This window comes from Artemia sp. Qi Xiang Cuo, chromosome 7 (assembly GCF_049724085.1).
Source record: "Artemia sp. Qi Xiang Cuo chromosome 7, ASM4972408v1, whole genome shotgun sequence".
Lineage (NCBI taxonomy): Eukaryota > Metazoa > Arthropoda > Branchiopoda > Anostraca > Artemiidae > Artemia > Artemia sp. Qi Xiang Cuo.
The window spans coordinates 35,827,869-35,851,541 of NC_142800.1; the positions used below are offsets into that span (position 1 = coordinate 35,827,869).

At 37.0% G+C, this 23,673-nt stretch overlaps 1 protein-coding gene across 1 annotated transcript in view; it reads left to right on the forward strand.

The window, feature by feature from the left end:
* Window positions 1-23,673, forward strand: part of LOC148950211 (platelet glycoprotein 4-like) — an 83,236-nt gene that overhangs the window by 50,327 nt on the left and 9,236 nt on the right. Inside the window, exons 5-8 of the mRNA XM_089092234.1 lie at window positions 4,129-4,371; window positions 11,591-11,826; window positions 18,924-19,197; window positions 22,108-22,269. Of these exons, the coding sequence (XP_088948360.1) occupies window positions 4,129-4,371; window positions 11,591-11,826; window positions 18,924-19,197; window positions 22,108-22,269 (915 nt within the window). The remainder of the gene's footprint in view (window positions 1-4,128; window positions 4,372-11,590; window positions 11,827-18,923; window positions 19,198-22,107; window positions 22,270-23,673) is intronic.

Below are 23,673 nucleotides of genomic sequence, written 5' to 3' on the forward strand. Positions count from 1 at the left end.
TTCAGTGAGTAAAGCACTTTTAAATATCCAGAATGTCTCACTACACTGCGTGCAACTTAAACGTTTGATGTTTCATGACGTTTTCAAACAGGCGTTTGTAAAAATAGAAATTTCTTCGACGAGACACGACTCTTTGTCATCAGCCAATGTTTTAGTTAATAAATGCTTCAGTCGAGTTTTAGCTTGTAAAGGTCTCTCTTGTTTGAATGCTTAGAACTTATGCCAGGGATCATTTATTAAAAAAAATTATTAAGACAAAATAATATATGCAATTCTTCATTTCTTATTGTATTATTTCTTCATTATATGTATTATTTCTTTATTATTAAAACTTCTCATTATTTCGGAATTATTTATATTCATTTTTCCAAGAGGATTCCATATATACATCTAATTTTATTTGTGCTGCAATTTGGAGTTTTATATTTTCCCCCAGTTTCTTCGCGGCAAGTCTTTTCATTAGTTTTCTCTTTAACTCGTCTATATCATTGGCAGCGCAATAGCGCTGCCTAAGTAAAGAACGATGTTGGCACAATGTATTATTTAATTCTTTCTTTGTTTCTTTTAGACCAGGGCACTTTACATCGAAAGAACTGTTGTAGAAAATACAAAAATGGTTCGTTCAATTGTAAAATAGAGGGGCTAGTGTCCTTTTTACGAGTAATAACCGAAAGCAACTGCAAGGTAAATAGTACCTCTTCAACGCCCACCATTTCCCCAAACACATTCAATCGAAGTTTCGAGATAGACATTTTGTTCAACGTAATTAAAATATCTGGAAATTATGTCCTCGAGGAGAACACTCCCTCCACAGCCCTCAGGGCAAGGGCTGTAAGTTCTACCATGGGGGTATATAAGGTTATTATTGAAAGTGTTGTCGTAGAAACTTCAAAAAGGGCTGATTTGTTTGGAAATTGAGGGGGCTATTGCCCTATTTGATAGTAGAAAGTAATCGGAGGGAGAAACACCCCCTCCCCCACGCCCATCATTTCCCCAAACATTTACAATCAACATTTTGATATGGCCAGTCTGTTGAACGTAGTTGAAAGGTCTGGAAATTATGTCTTTGAGGATGACAACCCTCCCCCAAAAGCCCTCAGGACAAGGGTCGTAAGTTATGCCCTTAGGGCATATAAGGTGCTTACAGAAAGTTTTGTCGTAGAAGCTTCAAAAAAGGCTCATTCGATGGGAATTGAGATTATTAGTGCCTTTTTTGTTAGTCGAAAAATGATCAGAGGGCAAATGCTCTCCCCCCCCCCCCCACTGACGGCCATCGTTTCCCCAAACACTTCCAATTAAAGTTTGAGATAGCCATTTTATTCAACGTATTTGAAAGGTCTGGAAATTATTCTTTGAGGATAAAAAATCCCCCCAGCCCTCAGGGCAAGGATTGTAAGTTATACCCTGGGGGCAATAGAAAGCATGGTCATATAAACTTCGGAGGGGGCTCATTGGATTGGTAATCATACGCTCTAGTGCTCTTTTTAAGAGTCAAAGTTTTCGGAAGGCAGCTATCCCCCCCCTCCACACACACACGTCGTATTGTCCCGAAATGCATCTATGAGCAATTTTGTGATAGCCATTCTATTCAAAATAGTCTAAATATCACATAAGAATGCTTTTGGGGTTGAAACAAACCCCAGAGATTAGGGGCAAGGGTCATAAGTTATGCCCAGGGGGTACTTGAGGTTTTTATGGAAGGGAGGATTGTTTAACTTTAGAAGAGGCCAGTCTTTTTCTCGCCAGTCTTTTTCTCTGAAAAAGACTATGTCAATATAAAACGAACATAGATTAATTAAAAAAAAACTTTTTCAACAAAATAGGTTTTTCAAAGAAAAGTAAAGAACTCAATTAAACCAAAAAATGAACAAAAATAGAATCAAATAATCTACCAAGCATACAACTACCACAAATCAGTATCAATAATTAAATCAAACCCAAAACAAACAGAAATTAAAATAAATAACAGAGTCAAACTCAAAACGAGGAGAAATTAATCTGAGTAGGGTTCTAAACCCTATGCTTTCTAAAAGCCAGAATATAGTTTGTACTTTACTGAAAAATTCTTATAAATGTTTTCATTTTTATAACTTTAAGAAATTAAAAATTATTTAAGATTTTAAGGAATAAATATCAGCATATGTATATTAAACTGACAATGCACATTCTTTTCAGTAAATTCATTTGAGTTTTTTCCAGTAAAGTACAATTATATTCTGGCTTTTAGAAAGCATAGAGGTTTAGAACCCTACTCATATTAATTTCTCCTCGTTTTGAGTTTGACTCTGTTATTTATTTTACGTTCTGTTTGTGTTGGATTCCATTTATTTGTTGATACTAATTTGTGGTAGTTACATGAGCTGTCGATTGTTGAATTTTATTTTTATTAATTTTTAATCTCACGGAGTCCTTCACTTTTTTTTGAAAAACTTATTTTATGGAAAAAGTTTTTTTTAAATAACTAAAAATAAATGTTTGTTAGTTTATCGCTTGTTTTCAAGATTGGATACGTAACAGGGGGCCTACCAAAACCGTAACGCATTCTCTGCAATATATTAGTATTACTAAGATGGATTGTAAATTTGGACTGCCGGATGTTTGTGGGACACCTTGTATTTGGTATGTCCTATTTCTTTTTCCTATAATATCCCAGATATGAAATCTGCTATGCATTGGCAATGCCATCTATCAAAATGAAATATGTTTTTATCAGTTTCCAAGATGCCAGACCTATATTAATGTTAGACCTATATCCATTCAATGTTAAAAAGAACCATGGTACACCGTACTGTATCAAACATTCAAGGTTTTTTTGGAGTGAAAGAGAAAAAAAAAGAATAGCCAAAAAATTCTTCAATTTTTGGCGTCATGATACTTGCTAGTGTGTCAATCAATAAAACCACCTTATATTGAACAGCTGAATCAGCCTATATAATTGGTTATTCCGTCACTCCTAGCTAGTCACTGATCTTTAGCTCTGAAAACAAACATGCTACGTTGTACAATGGACACCTGAAGCTAAGTGAATATTGCTCATTGTACTGTTAATAATTTTTGTGAATATTGAGATAAATTTGACACGTAGTTTCGGTAAATCTACTCTATTTTGTCTCATTGTTGGAAGATCGAGTTGAAACTTTCACGAACCGTTTACTAGGGGAGGGGGGCGATTTAAGGGGAGATATCACAACTCAAGAATAATTGATGATTTTCTTTCTTCTAAAATATTTTTTTCCGTCATCACAAAGGAATGTACGTTGGTAAAGGGCACACTCTTTCGGTACGTAGTCGGTTCTTCGGTACCTAGGTCAGACCTCTTTGGATCTATTGACGAGGCAGGAGCCTGCTAATTTCAGAACTCAAGAAGTTTAAAGGTCTCTTAAAACGAGAATTTCAAAAGCTAATCCCAGTGCTAAAGAAAATTAATAAAGTAATGCAGATTGCACGATAATGATTTTATTTATGCATGGTACCATTAGGATAGTTACTTGGTAAAGACTTTAACGACTGGAAAACAGGATTCAATAGTATAAATAGAAGAACATAAGGGACAAATCTTCGTTGATATATTACCCCCCCCCCCCCTCCAAGACATGGGCGTCCATAAGAGGGGCAGGGGGCAACAGCCCCCCTGGCCGGATGACACTGCCTTATATTTTAATATTTTTGTTTTGAGATTTCTGTTATACAGCATTGGAAGTGTCAATTAGACCAGGTAAGCCCCCCTAAAATTCAGCTTATGACCACCCTTGCTCCAAGACCGAAAATATATTCATAGAAATTAAAGATTTATTTTTGCTAGAAAGAATTGATGGCCTCCCTAACTTATGTGAAAGAGGACAATATCACGTCGCCTATTTTTTTTATTAGGATCCTGGAATTACTTATTTGCTACCCCATGTTTAGATTTGACGGAGCACCGACCCGGTACCAAAAATCTGATTCTAGTGGCAACGAATGGGCTACGGTTTTTGTTCTTTTAAACATGTCATCCAACATGCGCTTTGGCAAGTTTATTATGCAGGCAAGAGCAGCCTACGTTTATGAATGATTTAATACTTAAGTCTATTCGAGTTTTTAGGGATACAATTACTTGAATGTGACGTTTATGGAATTACGATATTACAGGGAGTTGCGGCAAAGATGACAGAGATTCAAACAGGTTCACTATTTAACGGGTTTGTTAAATTTATAGCAACTGCTTTCCTTACACAGTACAACGAAGGGTTTTTCACAACAAGAACAGTTCGGGAATTGCTATTCGACGGCTTCGAGAGTGCAATGCTGCGGGATTTGAGGAGGTTGCTTGGAAAAATTGTACCAAGTTCCCGTTTCAACGGGTTTGTCAATGAGAAGAAACCAGGGAAAAAAGTAAGCTTGGTGATGGTGTCATTACTCAGCATACAATGTAGTTGCTTTTTACTCTCACAAAAAAGCTTACTGGTGGAGGTTTTATTAACATTTGGTAGGCCGGCTTCATGATTGTTCTATCTCTGGCAAGACACTTCTTCAAGGCTTTGAAATGCAAAAACGAATTCACGCTTGTCAATTTTCAAATTTATGGCTTCAGATTGTATTTTAAATAGGCTAATTTTGGTACTTTTGATTTCTTCTTGCCTTAGATTCATAATAAATTACTGTTGTTATAATTTATATTCCGCAGCAGCTTTCATTTTAAGAATTTACATTTTTTTTAAGACAAAGCGATTGATAATTATAAGCGAATAGTTTTAATATTTAAAAAGAAAGTAGTTTTGAGGAATTTAAATATAAACTTTTTGTGAAGTATTGGCTACCGCAGATGAATATTTCCATTGTTACAGAGCTAGCCAAGCATATCTTAGAGTGTTTTACACAATCTTGTTTGTTGTTTTCTTGTTTTTTTTTTTTTATAGAAGTCACCATAACTTTACATAAAACCTTCTAAAGATATATTGGATACTAAATACTCAGTATCACATAATCCTCGAGCTTGTTGGAATGACGGGATTCTGCTCCAAATTCCACCACACAATGCCCATTCATTTTTAGACTATGGCAGCAGAGTTTGCTGATTCCTCCGCTTTAATTGAGCTATTAGGAGCACTTCCCAAGTATGAGGGAGCTTTGCACACAGTTTGCTGATTCTTCAGTCTTAATGGAGCTATTAGGTGCACTTGCCAAGTGTGAGGGAGCTTTGCAAACAGTTTGCTGATTCCTCAGCCTTAATTGAGCTATTAGGTGCACTTGACAAGTATGAGGGAGCTTTGCACACAGTTTGCTGATTCCTCACCCTTAATTGAGCTATTAGGAGCACTTCCCAAGTATGAGGGAGCTTTGCACACAGGTTGCTGATTCTTCAGTCTTAATGGAGCTATTAGGTGCACTTGCCAAGTGTGAGGGAGCTTTGCACACAGTTTGCTGATTCTTCAGTCTTAATTGAGCTATTAGGAACACTTGCCAAGTAAGAGGGAGCCTTGCACAGTATGGATGTGATGATAAAACTTACAGAGAGTTTGAAAAATATTCTCTTTGATGGTTATTTTTCTAGGTGCCTACTTTGAACCATTTGTTGATGTCTGCAAAAAGATCTCTCAAGATGCTTGTAGGCAGCTAGATTAATATTTTTTTAAATCAATACGCTAATGACTTGGTGTTTGGCTTTTTAAAAACTGTAAGAAAATATTTTGTAATGTAACCGGCTGTTTCCACGTTTTGTGAATATAGTTTGAGCCATGATCATTTTTGTGGGTTAGTTTAAAAAGATGTAGCGTTTTAAAAACAAACCTTATTTGCCTTTATTGGTTAATTTCATGCATGGCCACGTCATGGAGTAAATTTGCAAGCTTTTCAGCTACTTAATGGCTAGCAAAATGACTTGTAAGTATTTAATAGAATGTTATGAAATACTTGTTCCATGCCTATTTACCTTAATTCTGCCCTAGGAGGGATCATAGATTATCTGTCAAAATGCGAAGTGACATAATTTTTATGCAATTTTGAAAAAGGCTTATGCCAGCTTTGCCTCTTACTCAGACTATCTGTCTTGACTTTTTTTTCTATTAGCCAAGGCTCTCAACTCTTTGATCGTCCACCAGCTTCATTTTCATTCAAATTAATCTCGAATTAAAATCAAGTTGGTTGACTGTGATCAAAGAGTGAGAGTCTTGGCTAATTGAAAAAAAAGCCAAGACAGATAGTCTGAGTGAGAGACAAAGCATGGCAAATGCGTACATATAAAATAGAGGGGCTTATTAATTATTGTTGATTATTGCTAATTGTTGTTTTTTACTGGTATACTAGACAAAAATGCTCAGAGGAAAGGGCAAAGGAAACTGTTGAACACACCACATTCCTGAAGACAAAAATGCGTATGATGCGAGAATTTTAGTGATATTAAAAAACAAGGTCGACATTTAAATGTAAAACTGCATATCTTCTAACTGTTTTAAACCTTTTCCCCATCGATAATGTCGAGTTTTTGCAAGTATGTGAGGGGTGTTTAAGAAGATACTTACATTTCAGAATAATAAAAATAACAAAGGGGAAAAATGCATTTAATATATATATTCAGGAGCTACTATCTCAAACTATAATCAAACGTAGCTCCCATGCGAATTGAGACATTTGCCAAAAACGGCAACACCCTGTTCATAAGATATTGCCGCCTGAGACGTCAACCACATTGTCGATGGCCTAGAGGCAGGACGGTTGGCGCTAGTAGCACCTATCATATGTGTCAGAATTTCACCCCTCAGTTCATTTTTATTTACAGCCAAAAATACACATTAAACTGAACTGCCAGTAGCCGCCCCAAGGAAGGTACAAAAAGCACTTGCGACTGGGTAGGTCCATGTAACTAACTCGAACTATTATTTAACTAAAAAAAAAGATAAAAGGTGATCAATTTCTTATCAGCTCATAATAATGAGAAAAAAGAAGAATAATAAAAGTTAGCTATGACTCTCGACCTAACAAATCCTTTTTCAACTTGCTTTGAAACAATCCCAGCCTGAATGCTTTCTGGAATATAGTTCACACAGTAGGCCCCAAAAATCTAATAGGGAAGACAGCTCTGGTTTCACTTTGATCCTGTAAGATGTACACTCTGGCATGACTTGTTTCATAATGACGAGAAGACCTATATATGATAGAAGACTGCTGTTCTTGCTAGAAATGTCCTCATGCCCAAACACTTTCGCGACAGTGACTATTTTACGGCAGTCAAAATTCAGAATTATGTTGTGGTTTCAGTGTATTTACTCACAGATTGCCGTAATGCTACATCCGAGAGACAAATTCATCAAGCTTACCACCTAGTTATTTCCCTCGTGTCTGACCGTGAAGTGCAAAATCTAGCAGTAATCCTTACTGATGATATGAACTGTAACCTTTTTGACGACAGTAGCAGTCGTGAAAATATTTTAAATAGTATGTGCCCCCAGCTCTTGACGTTCAAGAATATCCAATGTTTCACATATATCCATAACTCTGGCAGTACCTCTTCACTGGACTTTTTCATATGTTCCCCGAATGTAAAACCAGACTCGGGATCCTCACTTATCTCGACTTCCCAAATCTCAGACCATATGCCTATTAGTAATATATTCCCTATTCAACTTATTGCACCGAGTAGTCCAAGTCCAGGCAATGATAGTAAATAGCATGAAACCCCTGACTGGGATCGTAAAGATATTTTTATGTTCCGGGCTGTTAGTGATTCTATTTTGAAAAAGATCAAAGTGCCGTTTCATCTACTTTCCCCAAAAAAACTATTAACCTTTGTAGAGAAGCAAATATTGCTGAATATTCACTGTGCAGAGATCGTTCACACTCTACGTGCTGCCGAGCGTGCTAGTTTACCCATACGAAGAGTTCGTCTTGGAACTGAGAAGCTTGGTTGGTCAGGTAATCCTGACCTCTTTGATTCTTGTGCTAAATGGAAATTCTGGTTTCATGTCTGGAAGGAGTGTGGTATGCCATGGCAAGGTTTGGTAAATGAAATTCGTGTGGAAATAAAGCGATATTTTGTAAACGTACTTAGGTAATACTAGGCTAAATAAGTAGCTGAAATCTCAATTAACGCCACAAGTGAGCCCAATTTCATATGAAAAGTGCTCAAAAAAGGTACTTCAAAAGTCAAAAATGCTTTCAAAATTACCAGCGACCAGTGGTATGGTTAATGTAAAAGTGAATTTTCCGAGCCTGATCCATCATTGTCAAACCAATATGAAATGGAGCTTGGGGGTTGCTTAGGCCAATCAACTGATGAGATTAGTTTTATTGTTACTCGATCTGCGGTTACTGGGTGCATTTCTAATCTACAAAATGAAACTTCTCGTGGTGTTGATGGCCTCTGTGGAAAGCATCTAAGATGTCGGTCCCCTCTCCTGATTGAACATCTGACCTTACTCTTTCAGATGATATTCTGTTGTGGTATAGTTCCTGATCTGTTCAGTATTGGAATAATAACCCCGGTATTAAAAAGGGGAAAGCCAACGGACCAATGTTCTTCTTTTAGGCCAATTACGGTGTCACCGGTTTTGTGCAAAGTTTTGAAGTTACTAATTATTGACGAGCTTTCTGATAAGTGTTATACACCGGATAACCAATTAGGCTTCAAGAAAGGAGCAGGCCGTGACCATGCTCACCATTTGATTGCTAATTTACTTGTGCTTATTTATGAAAATAATGAGCCAGTGTATTTTCCTGGGCTAAACGTATCAAGAGCTTTTAACATCAGTATACATCCGCGTATCATATTGGGTGCTTATAAGCATGGAGTTAATAATTCTGTCATCAAATCGATACGTGATATGTATAAAAAGCTAAATGCCAGAGTTAAGGTCACCATCTCACCTCGTACGGTGGAACTCACTCCTTCAATTCCAGTAGAAAAGGGTATTAGACAGGGTGCTGTTACTTAATGCTGTCATTGTGCCACAACAGAACGTTCTAAGCACATGTATATTTAATGGTATTGATGTTTTGCTAGCTAACTATGCTGATGACATCCTTGGTATTTGTAGAAGAGCCTTTGGAATTGAGGAAAATTTCGGAATTCTCGATAGGGAGTATAAACGCATTGGTCTTGGTGTACAATCACCGCTCATATTGCAAGAAATAGGGTGACTTAGGTGACCAGGTTAGTAATGCTCAAGATACACTTACGTATCTTGGTGAATCGATTGGGTCAAATCTTCGTGCCAAGCGTCAACTTTTGAAAGATTTTTTGCCAGAAAAGCTAGGAACGCGTACGGTTTACTAGTTGCGTTAAAGTTTAGATTTAACCGCCGTATCTTAGCTAGCGTTTATAATGCAATTGATGTTCCGCATCTACTTGCCCTTGCACCATTTTGGTCTCTTCTTACTGCTTCAGATATCCGGGATATACGGAATATTTCTACGAGCATGCAACATATTCTCTGCGGCTGTATCTCTAGACAAACAACAACTCCCAATCTTTGCAATTTAAGTTGTTTGTCCAGCGTCAACGATACAGAAAAGAAATGGGAATTATCAGAGGTATAGTATTGATAAAAGCACCTCTGAAATTGTCTGTCACTAATGATATGTTTGTTCTTACATATAATTGCCCTTATTTGTATATTTTTTTTTTCTTGTCAGTTCTTCTTTGTTTTGGTTCTGTTTGTATCTGTCAGAATTTATTTGTTTCTTTCCATTTTCTTTCTTTATACTCCGTCAGTGTTGTATTTTACATTTATGATGGGCAATAGATTTATACATACATAATTCCAACATTGATAGGCAAAATTTCCAATCTGTTAATCCCGTAGCTGACCTACATTAAGTACTTGCAACTTGTTGAATAAGCTACAGTGTTATGCACACATACCACACACCAACCGATAAGAAGCATGGTTTTATTTTGAAGAATCTGAAAACAATTAAAATAGAATTAAAAATTGCTTGCCCATAACATGCAGTCATACAAAACACTTGGGTGAATCAAAGCCTAGTATAAAACCAAAAAGTCTCTCGGGGATAAAAAATTCTAAAATGTTGCATCACTCGAAGGCAACGATCCACGTTTGTTGCAACGACATCACTGTCGTGTTTCCACGAAAGATTAAAATCAATGTAAAAGCCTAAATAACGAATCTCCTGAACTTGAGCTACAGGCTTATTACAAAACATATTTCTATAATTAATATCACTGGGCTTGCCTACTCTAAATATTAAATTTAATTAGTCTTGTCAACTTTAACCGATAATAAACTCAAGCTAGTAAAAACATATAAACTTCTCAAAACATCATTCACTTTGAACATTAGACTATCCAAACAACGACTAGAAAAGATAACAACAGATTCTGGAAGATCAATTCTCATAGTGTCTACCTACCCCAGATAAAGAAGTGAACCAAGGACCAATCCCTGCGGCACACCTCAGGACATTTGATATGGGGAAGATAATTAATCGCCAATTTATAAGACCTCCGGTACAATTATTTTCAAAGTACTTTAAACTCAAATAGATAATACCTAAGCATTCTAATCTCTGCAATGGCAGTCTAAAATCTACCATGTCAAATGCTTTCCTAGAATAAAACATGTTCTAGTCTCAGTAGGTTGAGAAAACAATAGAAGACCCCTCTACTAAAGTTCTAAGACTATTACGTCATTATATTTACCCCTGCTAAAATAAAAGAAACGACAAAAAAAAGCAGAAAACAACAAGAGAAAACAAACTAATAAACACGCGCTTGTTATCAAAATTTTCAGAAATATTGAAAATTTTGGGTTTTTGCACATAAGGCTTGAAATCTAAGTTTTTCGATATACTGAATACATTGCAGTAATTTTCATCAAGAACGTATCACTCAATAGGATCGTTAAACCCCTTTTTTAGCTACACAAATTTTCTCAGATCCACAACTTTTTGCACATAATTTTTAAAATTACGCAATTTTGCATACTTGGAATCACCATAAATCTAACTGTCGGTAACCATTGTCAAAATTTAGTCTTTCAGACTTTCAATTACAATATACACAAGTCATTCTTTGCTGACAGTTCACTACTGCAAACTGTTTGATTTATGTCATGGACATCTTGATTGACATGAAATTACAAAAGCCTGATAATTATGAATAAGGACGCATGAACATTATGTATAATATTTCAATTAACCCTCAGATTTTAATTTTGTCTTAGACACTTCAAACCACTATTCCACATTTAATATGCTGCATTTAACTACTCAATTTAATTAAATGGTTCTTTAAAAACTTATACTCACTGAGATCTTATAAGAAATCAAATGATACACCTCTTTCATCAATTGCAGACTGAACCTAAAACCTAATGATTCTACAATTCTTTCCTATAATTCGGTAGTAACTTTCATATAATTCACGGTCTTAACAACCCTCTCCCTCCCTCTACAAAAAGTATTTCCTTTGTACGAGTTGGCGGTGTTTGAGGCAGCTTGAGAGACGTAATTTGAATTTTGCTTATATGGATATCCAATTGCTCTTTCAATTTTCTTTTTATCTTGGTCAAATATTGTCTTGTTATTCAAATATTTCCAATAAATGCAGTCCTGTATTTTTATATAAGATATGCTTTTTGTTTATCATTTTTTACAGGCAAATGGAACAGATGATGGAAATTTTGAAATCGAGACTGGTAAAAACAATCCAGAAAATTTAGGATTGATTAGATCTTGGCAAAATAGCCCATATTTGGATAGCTACTGGCATAACCTGGATGGTCAAAATTCTTGCAATAAAATTAATGGTACTGATGGGTCAATTTTCGGTCCCTTTACAATTGGAACCGATAAAACGCAACGGGTCTACGTTTTCAGTCCTGACCTTTGCAGGTAACTTCTATTCAATGCCTTCCTCCATTAGGTCAATCTGTAAAACTATTTTGAAAAGGAAATAAATATGAAACTAACAGGAGAATTTCATTTAAAGACATTGCTAAAAAACCGAGGAACATGATTTAACTCCATAATCCAAAATACGACACGTAGATTAAACCAAACCAATTACAAAGACTAACGTAATGTGAAATGATGTTCATGCTTGTGGTGTTGGTAGAGTTGTTATTTTGTTCTTTTATGAGTTGCTTTTCCTTCTTTGTTTTTTTTTTGTCATTTTCAAAACAAAAAAAATGCAAAATGTCATTTTCAAAACAAAAATTTAAAAACATGGCTCGTGTGGCTCTAGTGTTGGAATATACATAACAGATTATATATTATTTTGAGGTTAATGACGAGATTAACCTTTGTCATAAATATTAGGCTTTGTCTTATTGGGTAAGGTTGCTATTTGGCTTAGGAGCAAGGATGACGGTGGATCCACTTTGACGCCCTTGGGATGAATATAAAGAGGAGGTAATAGCAGATACAGCCTGAAGAGTAAAAACAAAGGACCAGCTGATTGGGAAATATGCTGATTGACAATATATTTTATTATGTTATTTGGACTAGATGATTTGGTCACGCAAAAGGACATTAGCTGGATTACATATGTGACAATAAAATGAAGGCCTTCATTTCAATGGCTATCAAAAATTGAAAAGTTAGAAAATTCCTTAGTGAGATCTTCAGTCTTTGTCTGACAATCACGGACCCGAATCCAGTCAGTCTGAAGGGAGAGAATGGATGTCTTTTTAAAGTAGTATCGCCTCCTTGGCAACTCCCCAGTAACAGGTTACGATGGCATTTTAGAGTTTGATGGTAAAATTAGCATCGCACTGCTTTCAGTATTGACGGTTTACACAAACAGTGTCATTGTGTATTTTTGCGGATCAAGTTTGATTATTTTTGTTCTTAGACAGAAGCGTCTCTCAATACTTTTTTCTTCACTCTGAAGGTCTTCTTACAGTTAACTCTAAAATAGTTTTTCGTTCTTGATATCTGTTTTCTCCTAGATGTTGTATAAATTTTTTATAGAACCTAATATGATCTGTATTTGGGTCTCCATAGCCTTGCCCGTATCTACTTGACAAGGGATGTCTCATTTTAAACAGTAAGCATACTCCGAAGACCTTTAAAATTCCCTGTTTGTGTTGTTGAATAACCTATTCATTCTTGATTGGTGACTGATCGTGAAGATTACCTTGGATTATAAAGGTGGTAGTCACTTGGGAAAATGTGGTCATTCAATTCAAAGAAAATGGTGTTTGAGGAATTTATCAAGACGAAATGATGTATTAGGACCCAAGTAGGTGCCAAAATCAACGAGCTGCTCAACTTCACGGGGCAAAGACAGATCATGCAAGTCAGTGGTCCCTGCAAATCAGTGAACAGTGACTCTAAAGCCATTTTATGTGATGAACGTTAAAATCTCCCGTAGAATGATGGCTTATTAGTGGGATTTTCCTCTAATGTGTTTGAGAGAGGCTTCAAGGTGGCTGGTGGCTGGTTGTGTGGGGGTTGTAGGTTGTACAAATAATCATAGACTTCCTTGGGAGGCTCACTTCGACATAAACGCCTCTTTTACTTCTGAACATGGGATTTTTAAGCAAGTACTTGGAATATAAATTTGTAGCTGAACAACAATTATCCCTCAACCATAGATAAAACCCTTCAACACCTTCTTCCTTGCCTGAGCATTATATATCCTTGTTTGGTAGACTACCTGTTTAGTAATTCTTGGTTGAGATTAGTCTTGGTAATTAATGTTATAGTCACCTTGAGAGTGTCATCAAAATGAAGGTGCTGATTAAAAATCGACCTGTAGACTACAATGACCCACTGTAAAGACGTCTGTTTTTGTGGTCTGGGAACCCAGTTACATCCAAGGGTTAGTTTCTTGGAACTATGTAAAATAAATTGTTTAGAGGGTGGTATTTTTAAAACTAGCTGACACTAATGTATCATCAAATTAAAGGACGACCTAAAAATTAGATTGTTGATCATTACTGAATGTCGTTGAACATAACCCAATAAATTCTGAAATAAAGCAGATTCAGTCTTTAATAATAATAGTAATTAAGATATTTGCAGGAGCAAGTTCACTTGTACTGTAGAAACATATACTCTTACGCTTAATCTATATGGTGCATATCATTGTGCCCAGAACATAACGCCAAAGTTTTTTTTGGAAATGACTAAAGAAAAAAAATCGATGTCGGATCTCTGCATGCTGGTTATAGGCTATTTGAAAAGGGGAATTTATGTTATGAGGAGTTTTGATAACCAGCCAAGATTGAGGCAATATGCGTTTCAGTCACACGAGCTCACCGACTAATAAGCATGATTGTGTGGGTTAAATAGCATTATAGTGTCCTATTTTTGAGCTAAGCGTTACTGATAATAATCAATTTAGACTCGTTATGCATTCAGAGAGTTGTATGATGTGCTTCAGGTTAAAGTTATCAATCCACCGCTTCCGTGGACTTCCTCGTGGTAGCTGTCCATCAATCGTGCCTTCGAGTTTAATTTTCGGGAGACGGCCATTCTTTGACAGGACCTAGTCACAGCTCCACAGTCACAGCTAGTCGCAGTTGCTGATGTTTGATTTTATCAAGGAATGTGTCTGGGGATTTCAGCCGTCTTCGCACCTCTTCGTTGGTTACATGGTCGGTGTAGTTCATCTTTGCGGCGTAGGCACCGCATCTCGAGGGTGAGGATGTTGCGCTCGTTTTCTGTCTTTAGGGTCCACGGGTCTTATTTGTACAGAGCGATCGGCACAATCAAGTTTTTGAAGAGATTGACTTTCAACTGATTGGAGAGGTAACTTTATTTACAGAATTCGAGAGTTTCTTGATGCAGGAGTCTGTTAAAGCTAAGCGGCGTTTGATATCGGTGGCATGACAGCTGTCAGTAGTCAGGAGACTTCTGAGGTAGACAAAGAGGTCGTCTGTTTAGACTATCCGGCGTCAATAGTTATGGTGGGAGGGTTTTATAGCTCATTACAAGACGTCTCTATGGCTTTGGCTTTTGTTAGTTTTTATTTCCATGCTGAACGTTCTCGTTACTTGGCTGTGGCACTTGGCCATCTGTCTTTAGAATTCTGCTGAGATTGTAGGAATTTGGTCGATATCGTCGTCATATTTATGCTTGCCAATGGGGACTCCACCTATTTTTGCTCCATATTTGGTTGGTATTATCCACAGAATGATGCGTAAAAACAGATTAAAGAGGTGTGGCGACAGAATACATCCTTGTAAAACACCAGACAAAAAATCATCAAAAACTTAATCTGAAAGACCAGAAAATCCAACAGATAATTCATCTGAAGGGCCATCTGTGGTTAGAACTCGGCTTTTGAACTGGCCTTACATATTCGCAATTATTGCCACTATTTCACTGGGAATGTGCCACAAGCCTTTCCTCCAGATTAGGTCAAAGGCGTGCCGAAAGTCAAGGTCTTTGTTGGACTCGATGAATCGCCCCATCAGCTGTCTTACACTGATGATCTTGTCGATAGTCGAATTCTCTGGCTGCAAGCCAGTTTGGTATTCGCCCAGACCGGAGGATTTAAGGGCTTGAATTCTCTAAATAAAAACCTTCGTCAGTATTGTTGTTTTGTAGGTTGTCAAGCTTATGGGCCTGTAGTTCTTGCAATCCTTTTTTGAGCTTTTTTGTGTTCAGGGAATATTGCTGCCTTGAAATATATCCGTGGAACATGCCCATTGGACCATGGGGTTGATGCTATATCATGATAAAGGCCGATAGCATCTTCGGAACCTACATTTATAGGTTCCGCAGTAACACTGCCGAGTCCCAGTGCTTTACCTCGCTTCAAAGATTCCTTAGCAGTTTTAGTCTCTGATTGTAGGGGGGAGTGGAAGGGGGCTTGATTGATGATTCGGAAGGAGTTTAAGGCGCTTGGCTCCTCATTCAGGTTTTTAAGAAGAATTCTATTTCTTGAAGGGTTCAGTCAGTTTCTATGGGCCTTTGAATGTCACGCAATTATTTTGAGAAGGAAGGGGTTAGTGGCGCTAATTAGGGGGGCAGGGGGCCGTGCCCCCCTTAGACTTTGAGACTTAACTTTCATTTATATTTCACAGCCATTTTCTATCTTAGTTATGTGCTATATTAAACCAGCGAGACTGGATAACTGGTGCAGTTCTTTTTTCTACCCAGTGTCTTGTTTTTCATAGCGATTAAAAAGACTGTTACTTTTTGATGACTTTGTTTTGAAATGTCCCGTCTTTCCCACTCTTGTACCACCCTAATTCTACCATTAGGAGACAATCTTGTTTTGAAATGTCCAAGAGCGCGTCTACGCTATTTTAGCACCCAATCTTCGACCGGAAATGTGATTTATGAGTAGGGTTTATTCAAAATCAAACGTCAGCTGGTCAGTATTTCTTTATTGTTTTTTTGTGAAGAATTCGTAATCAAACTATGAGTAAAAAACGACAACAAACTTTGGATTTTTTTACGGTAAAAATGCGGAAGAAAAATGAAGAAACTGGCAATAGTGACAGCGCTCAAAGTGTCGGGTTAGTGGAGAAAAATCCCCCCCACCTGTGACAGTCCTTCGGAAACAAGCGGAGCAACAACTGGCTCAGGTCAGAACCTCTCTCAGATATCTCTATGACGCGTCACGACAAATCAGCTCAACCTATTCTTGAGAGATATCCGGCCTCATTTCTAACGGTTGGAAATTCAGTGCAAATTACTATAAGACTTATGAATGGATTGAATACTCGAAAAAGTTGAATTCGGTGTTATGTTTTGCTTGCCGCCGTTTTTTTTATGGGGACTCTATGGGCTATAGAAACTGCTTGAAAAAGGGCTTTCATTGAATCAGGATTTTGCAAATGGAAAGACAGTTGCTCTATTAAAGCAACATGATGGCTCTGAAAGACACGGGCATTGTATGTCAGCATGGACGGGATTTAATCCAGATCTCAAGAGGTTCAGGAAATTAGATATAATGTGTTCATTTTTCATTTTTTGCACTTTTTGCTTTCTTGGCCGCCAGGGTCTTGCTTTGAGGGGTCATGACGAATCAAAAACATCTGCAAACCGGGGTAACTTGGTTTAATTGATGGAGGAAATATCTAAAGGCAGCAAAAATCTGAAGGCCCAGTTACAGTGCTGATATGGTCACTATTGCAGATATCAGTACCAAAATGACGCAGTTAAACTGATAGGAAATGCTTTGCGCCAAGACATTATTCCAGAAGTAAAATCAGCTAATTACTTTGCTATTCTTGTCGACGAAACAAAAGATGTTTCAAGAAAAGAACAATTAGCGATCCTACTCAGGTACATATCAAACGGAAAAGTAGTGGAGCGACCAATCGGCTGCTATGACATGCACAAATTAGACGCCGAGAGCTTATCCACCTCGACTGATGAAACTATAGAAAAGTATGATGTAGATTTGATGCGGTGTATTGCCTTATGTTATGACGGCGCATCCGTTGTGAGTGGGGAATTTAACAGAGTTCAAGCAAAGTTTAGGGAGAAGGTACCTCATGCAGTTTATGTACACTATCACGCCCACAGATTAAACTTGGTTTTGACAGACTGCCTAAAAAGTATTAGCGAACTTTGAGAATTTTTCTCTATGGCGTAAAGACTTTACGCATTTATATCATGCAGCAATACTCGACACGAGCTATTTGTGGAGTCCCAGCGTATTAGTGGGCAAAAAGCCTTGGAGCTTGAGAGGACCGTCCAGACTCGCTGGTTTCACGCAGTCCGCTCTATTTCGAAGGTGAAGACAAGATTTGATTATATTTTTGCTGTGCTTGCCACGGTCTCTGATAGTTCCAACGGCAAGGCAGCGTGTGAGGCAAAAGGACTACTGGACACAATTAACTCTGCCTCTTTTATCTCAACTTTGCACATAATGGAAAAAATATTAGTCATTGTTAGTTGTTTATCAGAGCAACTTCAATCCGAAAGTTTGTTGATTTATAAGGCACTTGCACTGATTTCTGGGACATATGAGACACTCCAAAAGCTGAGAAATGATAACGAATGGAACAACTTAAGCAAAAACATATCTGAATTCTTGGCTTTAAACGATATCCAGGAATCGAAATCTCCACAATCTAAAACCAGTGCTCAAAGCAAGAGAAGTCAAGCCATTTCCATTTATCTCAGAGACTTTCTTTCAATCTCAATAACTAGTAAACACAGTATCAGTCAGCCAGTTCAATAAGACTCCGGTCAACTTCAGATCTTTGAGGTAATAGACCATTTTACAAGTAAGATAGACCAACATTTCATGCAGAATCCTCAGCCGAATGCTTTATCTGCCATCTAGCCCTTAAGTTCTGGTTTTCTCAAATTTTTAAAGCTGGAAAGGTTTATGTGTCATTATCAAGGATTTCTCGATGTCGATGACCATGCCATAGAATCCCAGCTTTCTCTTGCAAAGCTGCATCTCTCAAAAAGTTATATTTCAAAGATGGATCTTCGTCGAGGTATCGAAATCTTATCCGACCTCCCAGTTACCTATTCTGCAGTGCTAAAACTCATGAAGATAGTTGCTACTTTGCCTGTGACCACTGCCAGCAATGAACGATTCTTCTCGGCATTAGGGCGTGTGAAGGACTATCTGCGATTGAAGACGGAAAACGAGAGACTCAGTGATCTCATGATAATGGCCGTTTCTTTAAAAATAGGACGTAAAGAAACTGGATTTGGATAGATTAGTCGACGATTTTGCCAAGCAGTGAAGTCGCCGCTACCCCCCTGTTTTAGGTGTGTTTGCTCAATGTTTTTTTTTTAGTATCTTGATTTAAAGAAAATAGAAAAAAATGCCTTGCCCCCCCTCCTTACATTTGCTTGAATTAGCGCCACTGGGAGGGGGAATGTGAAATCTCAAATCTATCCCCTAGAAACGACACTCCTCTAAAGTAAGACAAATCTTCATGTTTTAACATTAACGATGTTTGTTTTTGCCTAAAATTAAAAGTGATTTTCTCAGATCCATTTCAAATTGGCCCGCTTTCCGATAATATTGTTCATTTTCCAAATAATCATCCTATTTTTAGGTCTATCTACTTGACATATAACAGTGATATTACTCACTTTGGAATTAGAACTAGAAGATATACATCGCCACAAGCAGCACTTGCGAGCCCAATTGACAATCCAGAAAATCTTTGCTTCTGCCCTGACATTGACCATCCAGAAGTATGTCACGGCGCTACTCTTGGCCTTGAGTCGTGTCAGTTTGGGGCCCCGGTTGTCATGTCTACACCCCATTTTTATACTACTACTTCATTAGAGCTACGGAGTGACTTTGATGGGATGAATCCTACCCGGGTAAGAAAAAAAAATATAATATTATCAATTCTTGAGACAGTTTAAACTGTAGTATGCAGGAAATATTGACCCAGGCATACCCAGAAGTTAAAAAAAAATTACAATTTTATGAAAGCCAACTATTTTTTCTCTTTTTCTTTTAGATATAAGGAATGATGCTTATCTATATACCATACAAACAATGCTTATCTATATATTTTTTTTATTCTAAGTTATTCTTGTTCAAAAGATTTAACTAAAATTATTTCCCTAGAGCAATTCCACCTATTTAGAGGATTTTAGTTTATCATACAATCATTATTTTCAGCTCTTGTATGAATCATTTAAGTACTGTGTATACCCTGTGTTGGGGTAGTATAGTTATTAGTTATTAGATAAATGTCCTTTTGCTCCTTTCATAATTTTTATATTTTCCTCAATTTTCGTCCCCCTTGTTGTTTTAAGTCTTGTTACGTCTTTCAAAGTAATCAGTTGCTTAATTTTCAAAGTAATCAGTTGCTTAAGTAATAGTTGCTTAATCCAAGAATCAGCCCTGGGATACGAGTCGTCCTCTTCGCCCAGACACATTTTTCCATCGTCCGGAATAATTTAGCTAGGAAGGATTTGAGGACGGAAAGCCATACATTCGTTTTAGGCAAGAGTGTTGAAGCAATGAGATTTATGTCTGATATATTACTCTAGGAATATTAACATTTCAAGCTGATTTGGGAAGCGGTTAACTAGGTGTTTGACGCTATAGATTAAGGAGATTCGGCCTATAGATATAACTTCCCTTTCGTTATAACTACGTTGTAAGCCCCTTCTCTAAGTTGGCTCCAAATTTGGTAGCTCGATGTGATTATCAAGCTGCGCCAAATTGAGGTGCTAGCAGCTTGGTTAGGCTATAAAGGTAGCTACGACTGTAATCTCTATAGATATTCTCCTTTGGATCGTAATGTCTGCCACTATAATACTGCTGCCATTTTACGTCACAAACACTATACTTTCAAATATGTTCTAGTCTATGTTCTTCTAGTTCATTCCAGTATAAATTTAGAGCGTGATTGCCGAATGTTTATTTCAGGCTCAGTGCTCCACGCTATTAGAAAATCTTTTTTTTTTTAGCAATCAAGCTAGATAGATTTTGTAATGAAGGTTCACCTTTTTTATGTCATTTATTATGTTTTTGGAAAATACCCTATTTATGAATTAACAGAATGTGATTGAAATTACCAGAATGTGACTGGCATTAAAAATAAAGAATCCAAAAGTCAAATGCTGCACAATCTTTAGCAAGGCCCATCTGAATTGGAACCAACCGAGAAGAGGGGTTTTCAGCATTGGAGCCAGTCCAAATGGCTCTTATCAAATTGATGACTGCTGGTGCTACATCACAAACTATGAAGCTGAATTGAAAAAAAAGAAGCCAAAAACAGAAGAAAAATGCGTATATGTCTATCCTGCAATTAGCAGTTTATAACTCGTAAAATAAACAATAATAAAAAAAAATCATAGAGCCTAAGGATCGGACGAGAATGTTAGAATTTTTTCTCAGAGACGAGCTTGAGTTTCCACTCTTTTTAGTTTCTAGTACCTAGGGCTATGAGAGAAATGCTTAGATGGCTAGGACATGTTCTGACGATGAAGGATGACATATTACCCAAGAGCGTCCTTGTGAGGCAGCTTTCTAGGGCCAAACAAAAGGAGGTCGGCCCCGAAATGGGTGGGAGCATGTTGTAAGGAAATATTTAAGGAACTCCATGAGAAGGTGTAAAGAGGGATCTTTGAATGGATTGGGATGGAGGATGAGTGTACCTAGCTGTGTTGGCCTCAGGTCGCTTGGTGCTGCAGTGAGTTGTAAGTATCAGTAGTTTGTTGATAACCTATGAAGAATCAGTACAAGTACTGTGTTCGAAGTTAAGGGGAAATTCGAGGCACAAAACGAAGTAGGGAGGGAGAGAAGTATCTGAAACCTAGATGAAAACTTAATAATTTCCTTCACTCTACTATGATTCATCAACAAATAAAAACTGCACAAAATACCTGCACATGAGAAGACTTTGTCCGCCTGAAATTTAACAAATTTTCTGTAATTTACTATTTTATCTTAAATTTTCTTGTTATTAATATTGCTCAGAATCCCCTCTCCCCATCTCCATCCGAAGCAAAAATGATTTGCCTTACTGGAGTCAAATTCTGAATATCAATTCGAAAATCTGCATATCCAGGTTCTATCAAAGTTTCTATACTATGCCACATTTTCTGATTATATAAAAGGAAAATATATTTTGTGAAAAGGCAATTGGCTTTTAGGAAAGTACACTGAAAAGTGACAAGGCGTTGGAACTGAAGGACTGTTGCAAATTTTGTGTTTTTCTGGTGAAATGAGGTTTTGTATTGCTCTGCTGTGGAAATTGTATTTTGCCTTTGTTTTATATGCCCAAAGCTTGTGCCCTAGCTAAAGTCCAAAGCTTGTGAATAACTAGTGACGTATTTTGTCACAGTAAATTTTTTCCTGGAAATGGTTTGGAAAAAGTGACGCAGAGTAGAGTGTGAGTTAAATTATTCTTCGAATACAATTAAACACTAGGTATCAGATAGTGTGTGAAACTTAATATCACCTTAACTAATGATAGAGAAACATGTCACCTGTCTGAGGTATAATCGAGATGAGATACGTTTGTTTTCATTTCTTTCCTAAAAGGCTGTGGAACATACGCCAATGGACTCTCGGGCCTGCTGAAGTTTATTGCATAATCTTCCCTCGGGTCCTGATTTCTCCCTCCCCACTTTTCTAAAGTTATGCAATATTTCTAATGCTGATAACTTTTGGTTGGTAGGTATAAATTTAAGGTTATAACCGTCCCTTATTTTATGTAGTCATTAGCAGTACTAATTAGCGAACTAAATTTTTATGTTTTCTTTTTTCAGGAGCTACACGAAACTTATTTGGACCTTGATCCTATTGTTTCAGTGCCTTTAAAGGCTAGAAAGCGTATACAGATTAACTTACGAGTTAAGAAGTCGTATCCTTTCCCTTCGTTCCAGGGCTTGAAGAAAGATTACTACTTTCCAGTATTGTGGGTTGAGGAGGTAATTAACTCTATTCCTTTGAAAGATTAAAGCGTTATTATTCTTAATTTATACAAAATAACTGTCCAGAACGCAACCTGCGTTTGCTATCAGTGGTAGATTCAGCAGGGATAGCGTAAATATTTTTGTGGCTTCAAGTTTGTTGCCATAATGGGTATTTTGCTATGCCAATCTTAAGGTCATGCTGCAATTAAGTCACATGTTATAACCTCCCAAATGTAAATGTGAAAGATTTGATGGGATAAGATGTCCCTTCAAGGATATATCTCACCTAACTTCTCCAAGGAGGTTTAGTTTAAAAACTTCGTTTTTCTGCTGGAAAGGTGTCATTTTCTTTCCAAATGCTGCAAAATTACATCAACTTGTTATACTTTTGGTCTAGGGAGATGTGGGGTTGTCTGAGACCTCATAAACTAAATTGTGGCTGCTTTTTTAGCCACGAGGCAAAAAAATTTCAACAAACTTTTTCGTTCAAAAGTTTTTTTTTTCTTTTTAGCAAATTTTATGAGTACAGGATTGGTGCTGAATCAGAGGTCAGATGGCAAAATAGATATCTCAGCTTGAAAATAACGGGGTTGGCCATTTTCGGCGCCAAGTGCTATAAATCATTATAGAAGGTTCATGGAAATGTAATAGAAATGCTGGAATTTGTTTTGAATTATCTTAACATTATTTGGTCTGCAAATGAAGAAGTAACCTACTTTGGCCTCCTATGCTTTGAGATGAGCAAATGCTCAAAAAGACTGGCTATCTTATCAAGGGGGAGAATTTAATGACGGAATGTTTGTAGTCATCTGAAGCGACATAGCGCGCGCATGAGGCTAAGTTAGGTTTATGGGTAAAAAATAATCGCTTATGGGAAATTAGGCTTATGGGAAAGTAAAAACAAGTATTGGGAAAATCTTGCTGTGGGAAAACACAATTTATATTTTTTTCTAACTTAGTTGAAGCTTGATTCGTAAAATTCTCTGAGTTGATTTTTCGACCTTTTTCTTAAAATCAGAAAAGTTTCTAATGTGGCTAACTTTTAATGGGCAGTTGTCAATTTAATAAAAGGAAGTAAAAAGACTAGAATATATTCACGCTTTATTTTCACCCTTTCAATATTCCTTTACTTTGGAGGATGACCGTTTTTGTGCGTACTCTCGACTGTTCTTACAATGGTAATAAGATTTACAAAGTGATATCTGTATTGATTTACTGTCAAACATAGGTTCTTCGCAGGACAACCCTTGAATTCAATTTAAATCTGAATTAACAACTATCGTTATATTCGATGATTTATACCCAACTGTCCCTCGGTAATTGCCCATATCCTAATGGTCACGTAAAACAGCCAATATTACAGTAATGTCTATCTTCTGTGATAATTTAAAAGGTATTAAGCCACAAATCAGGGATTTG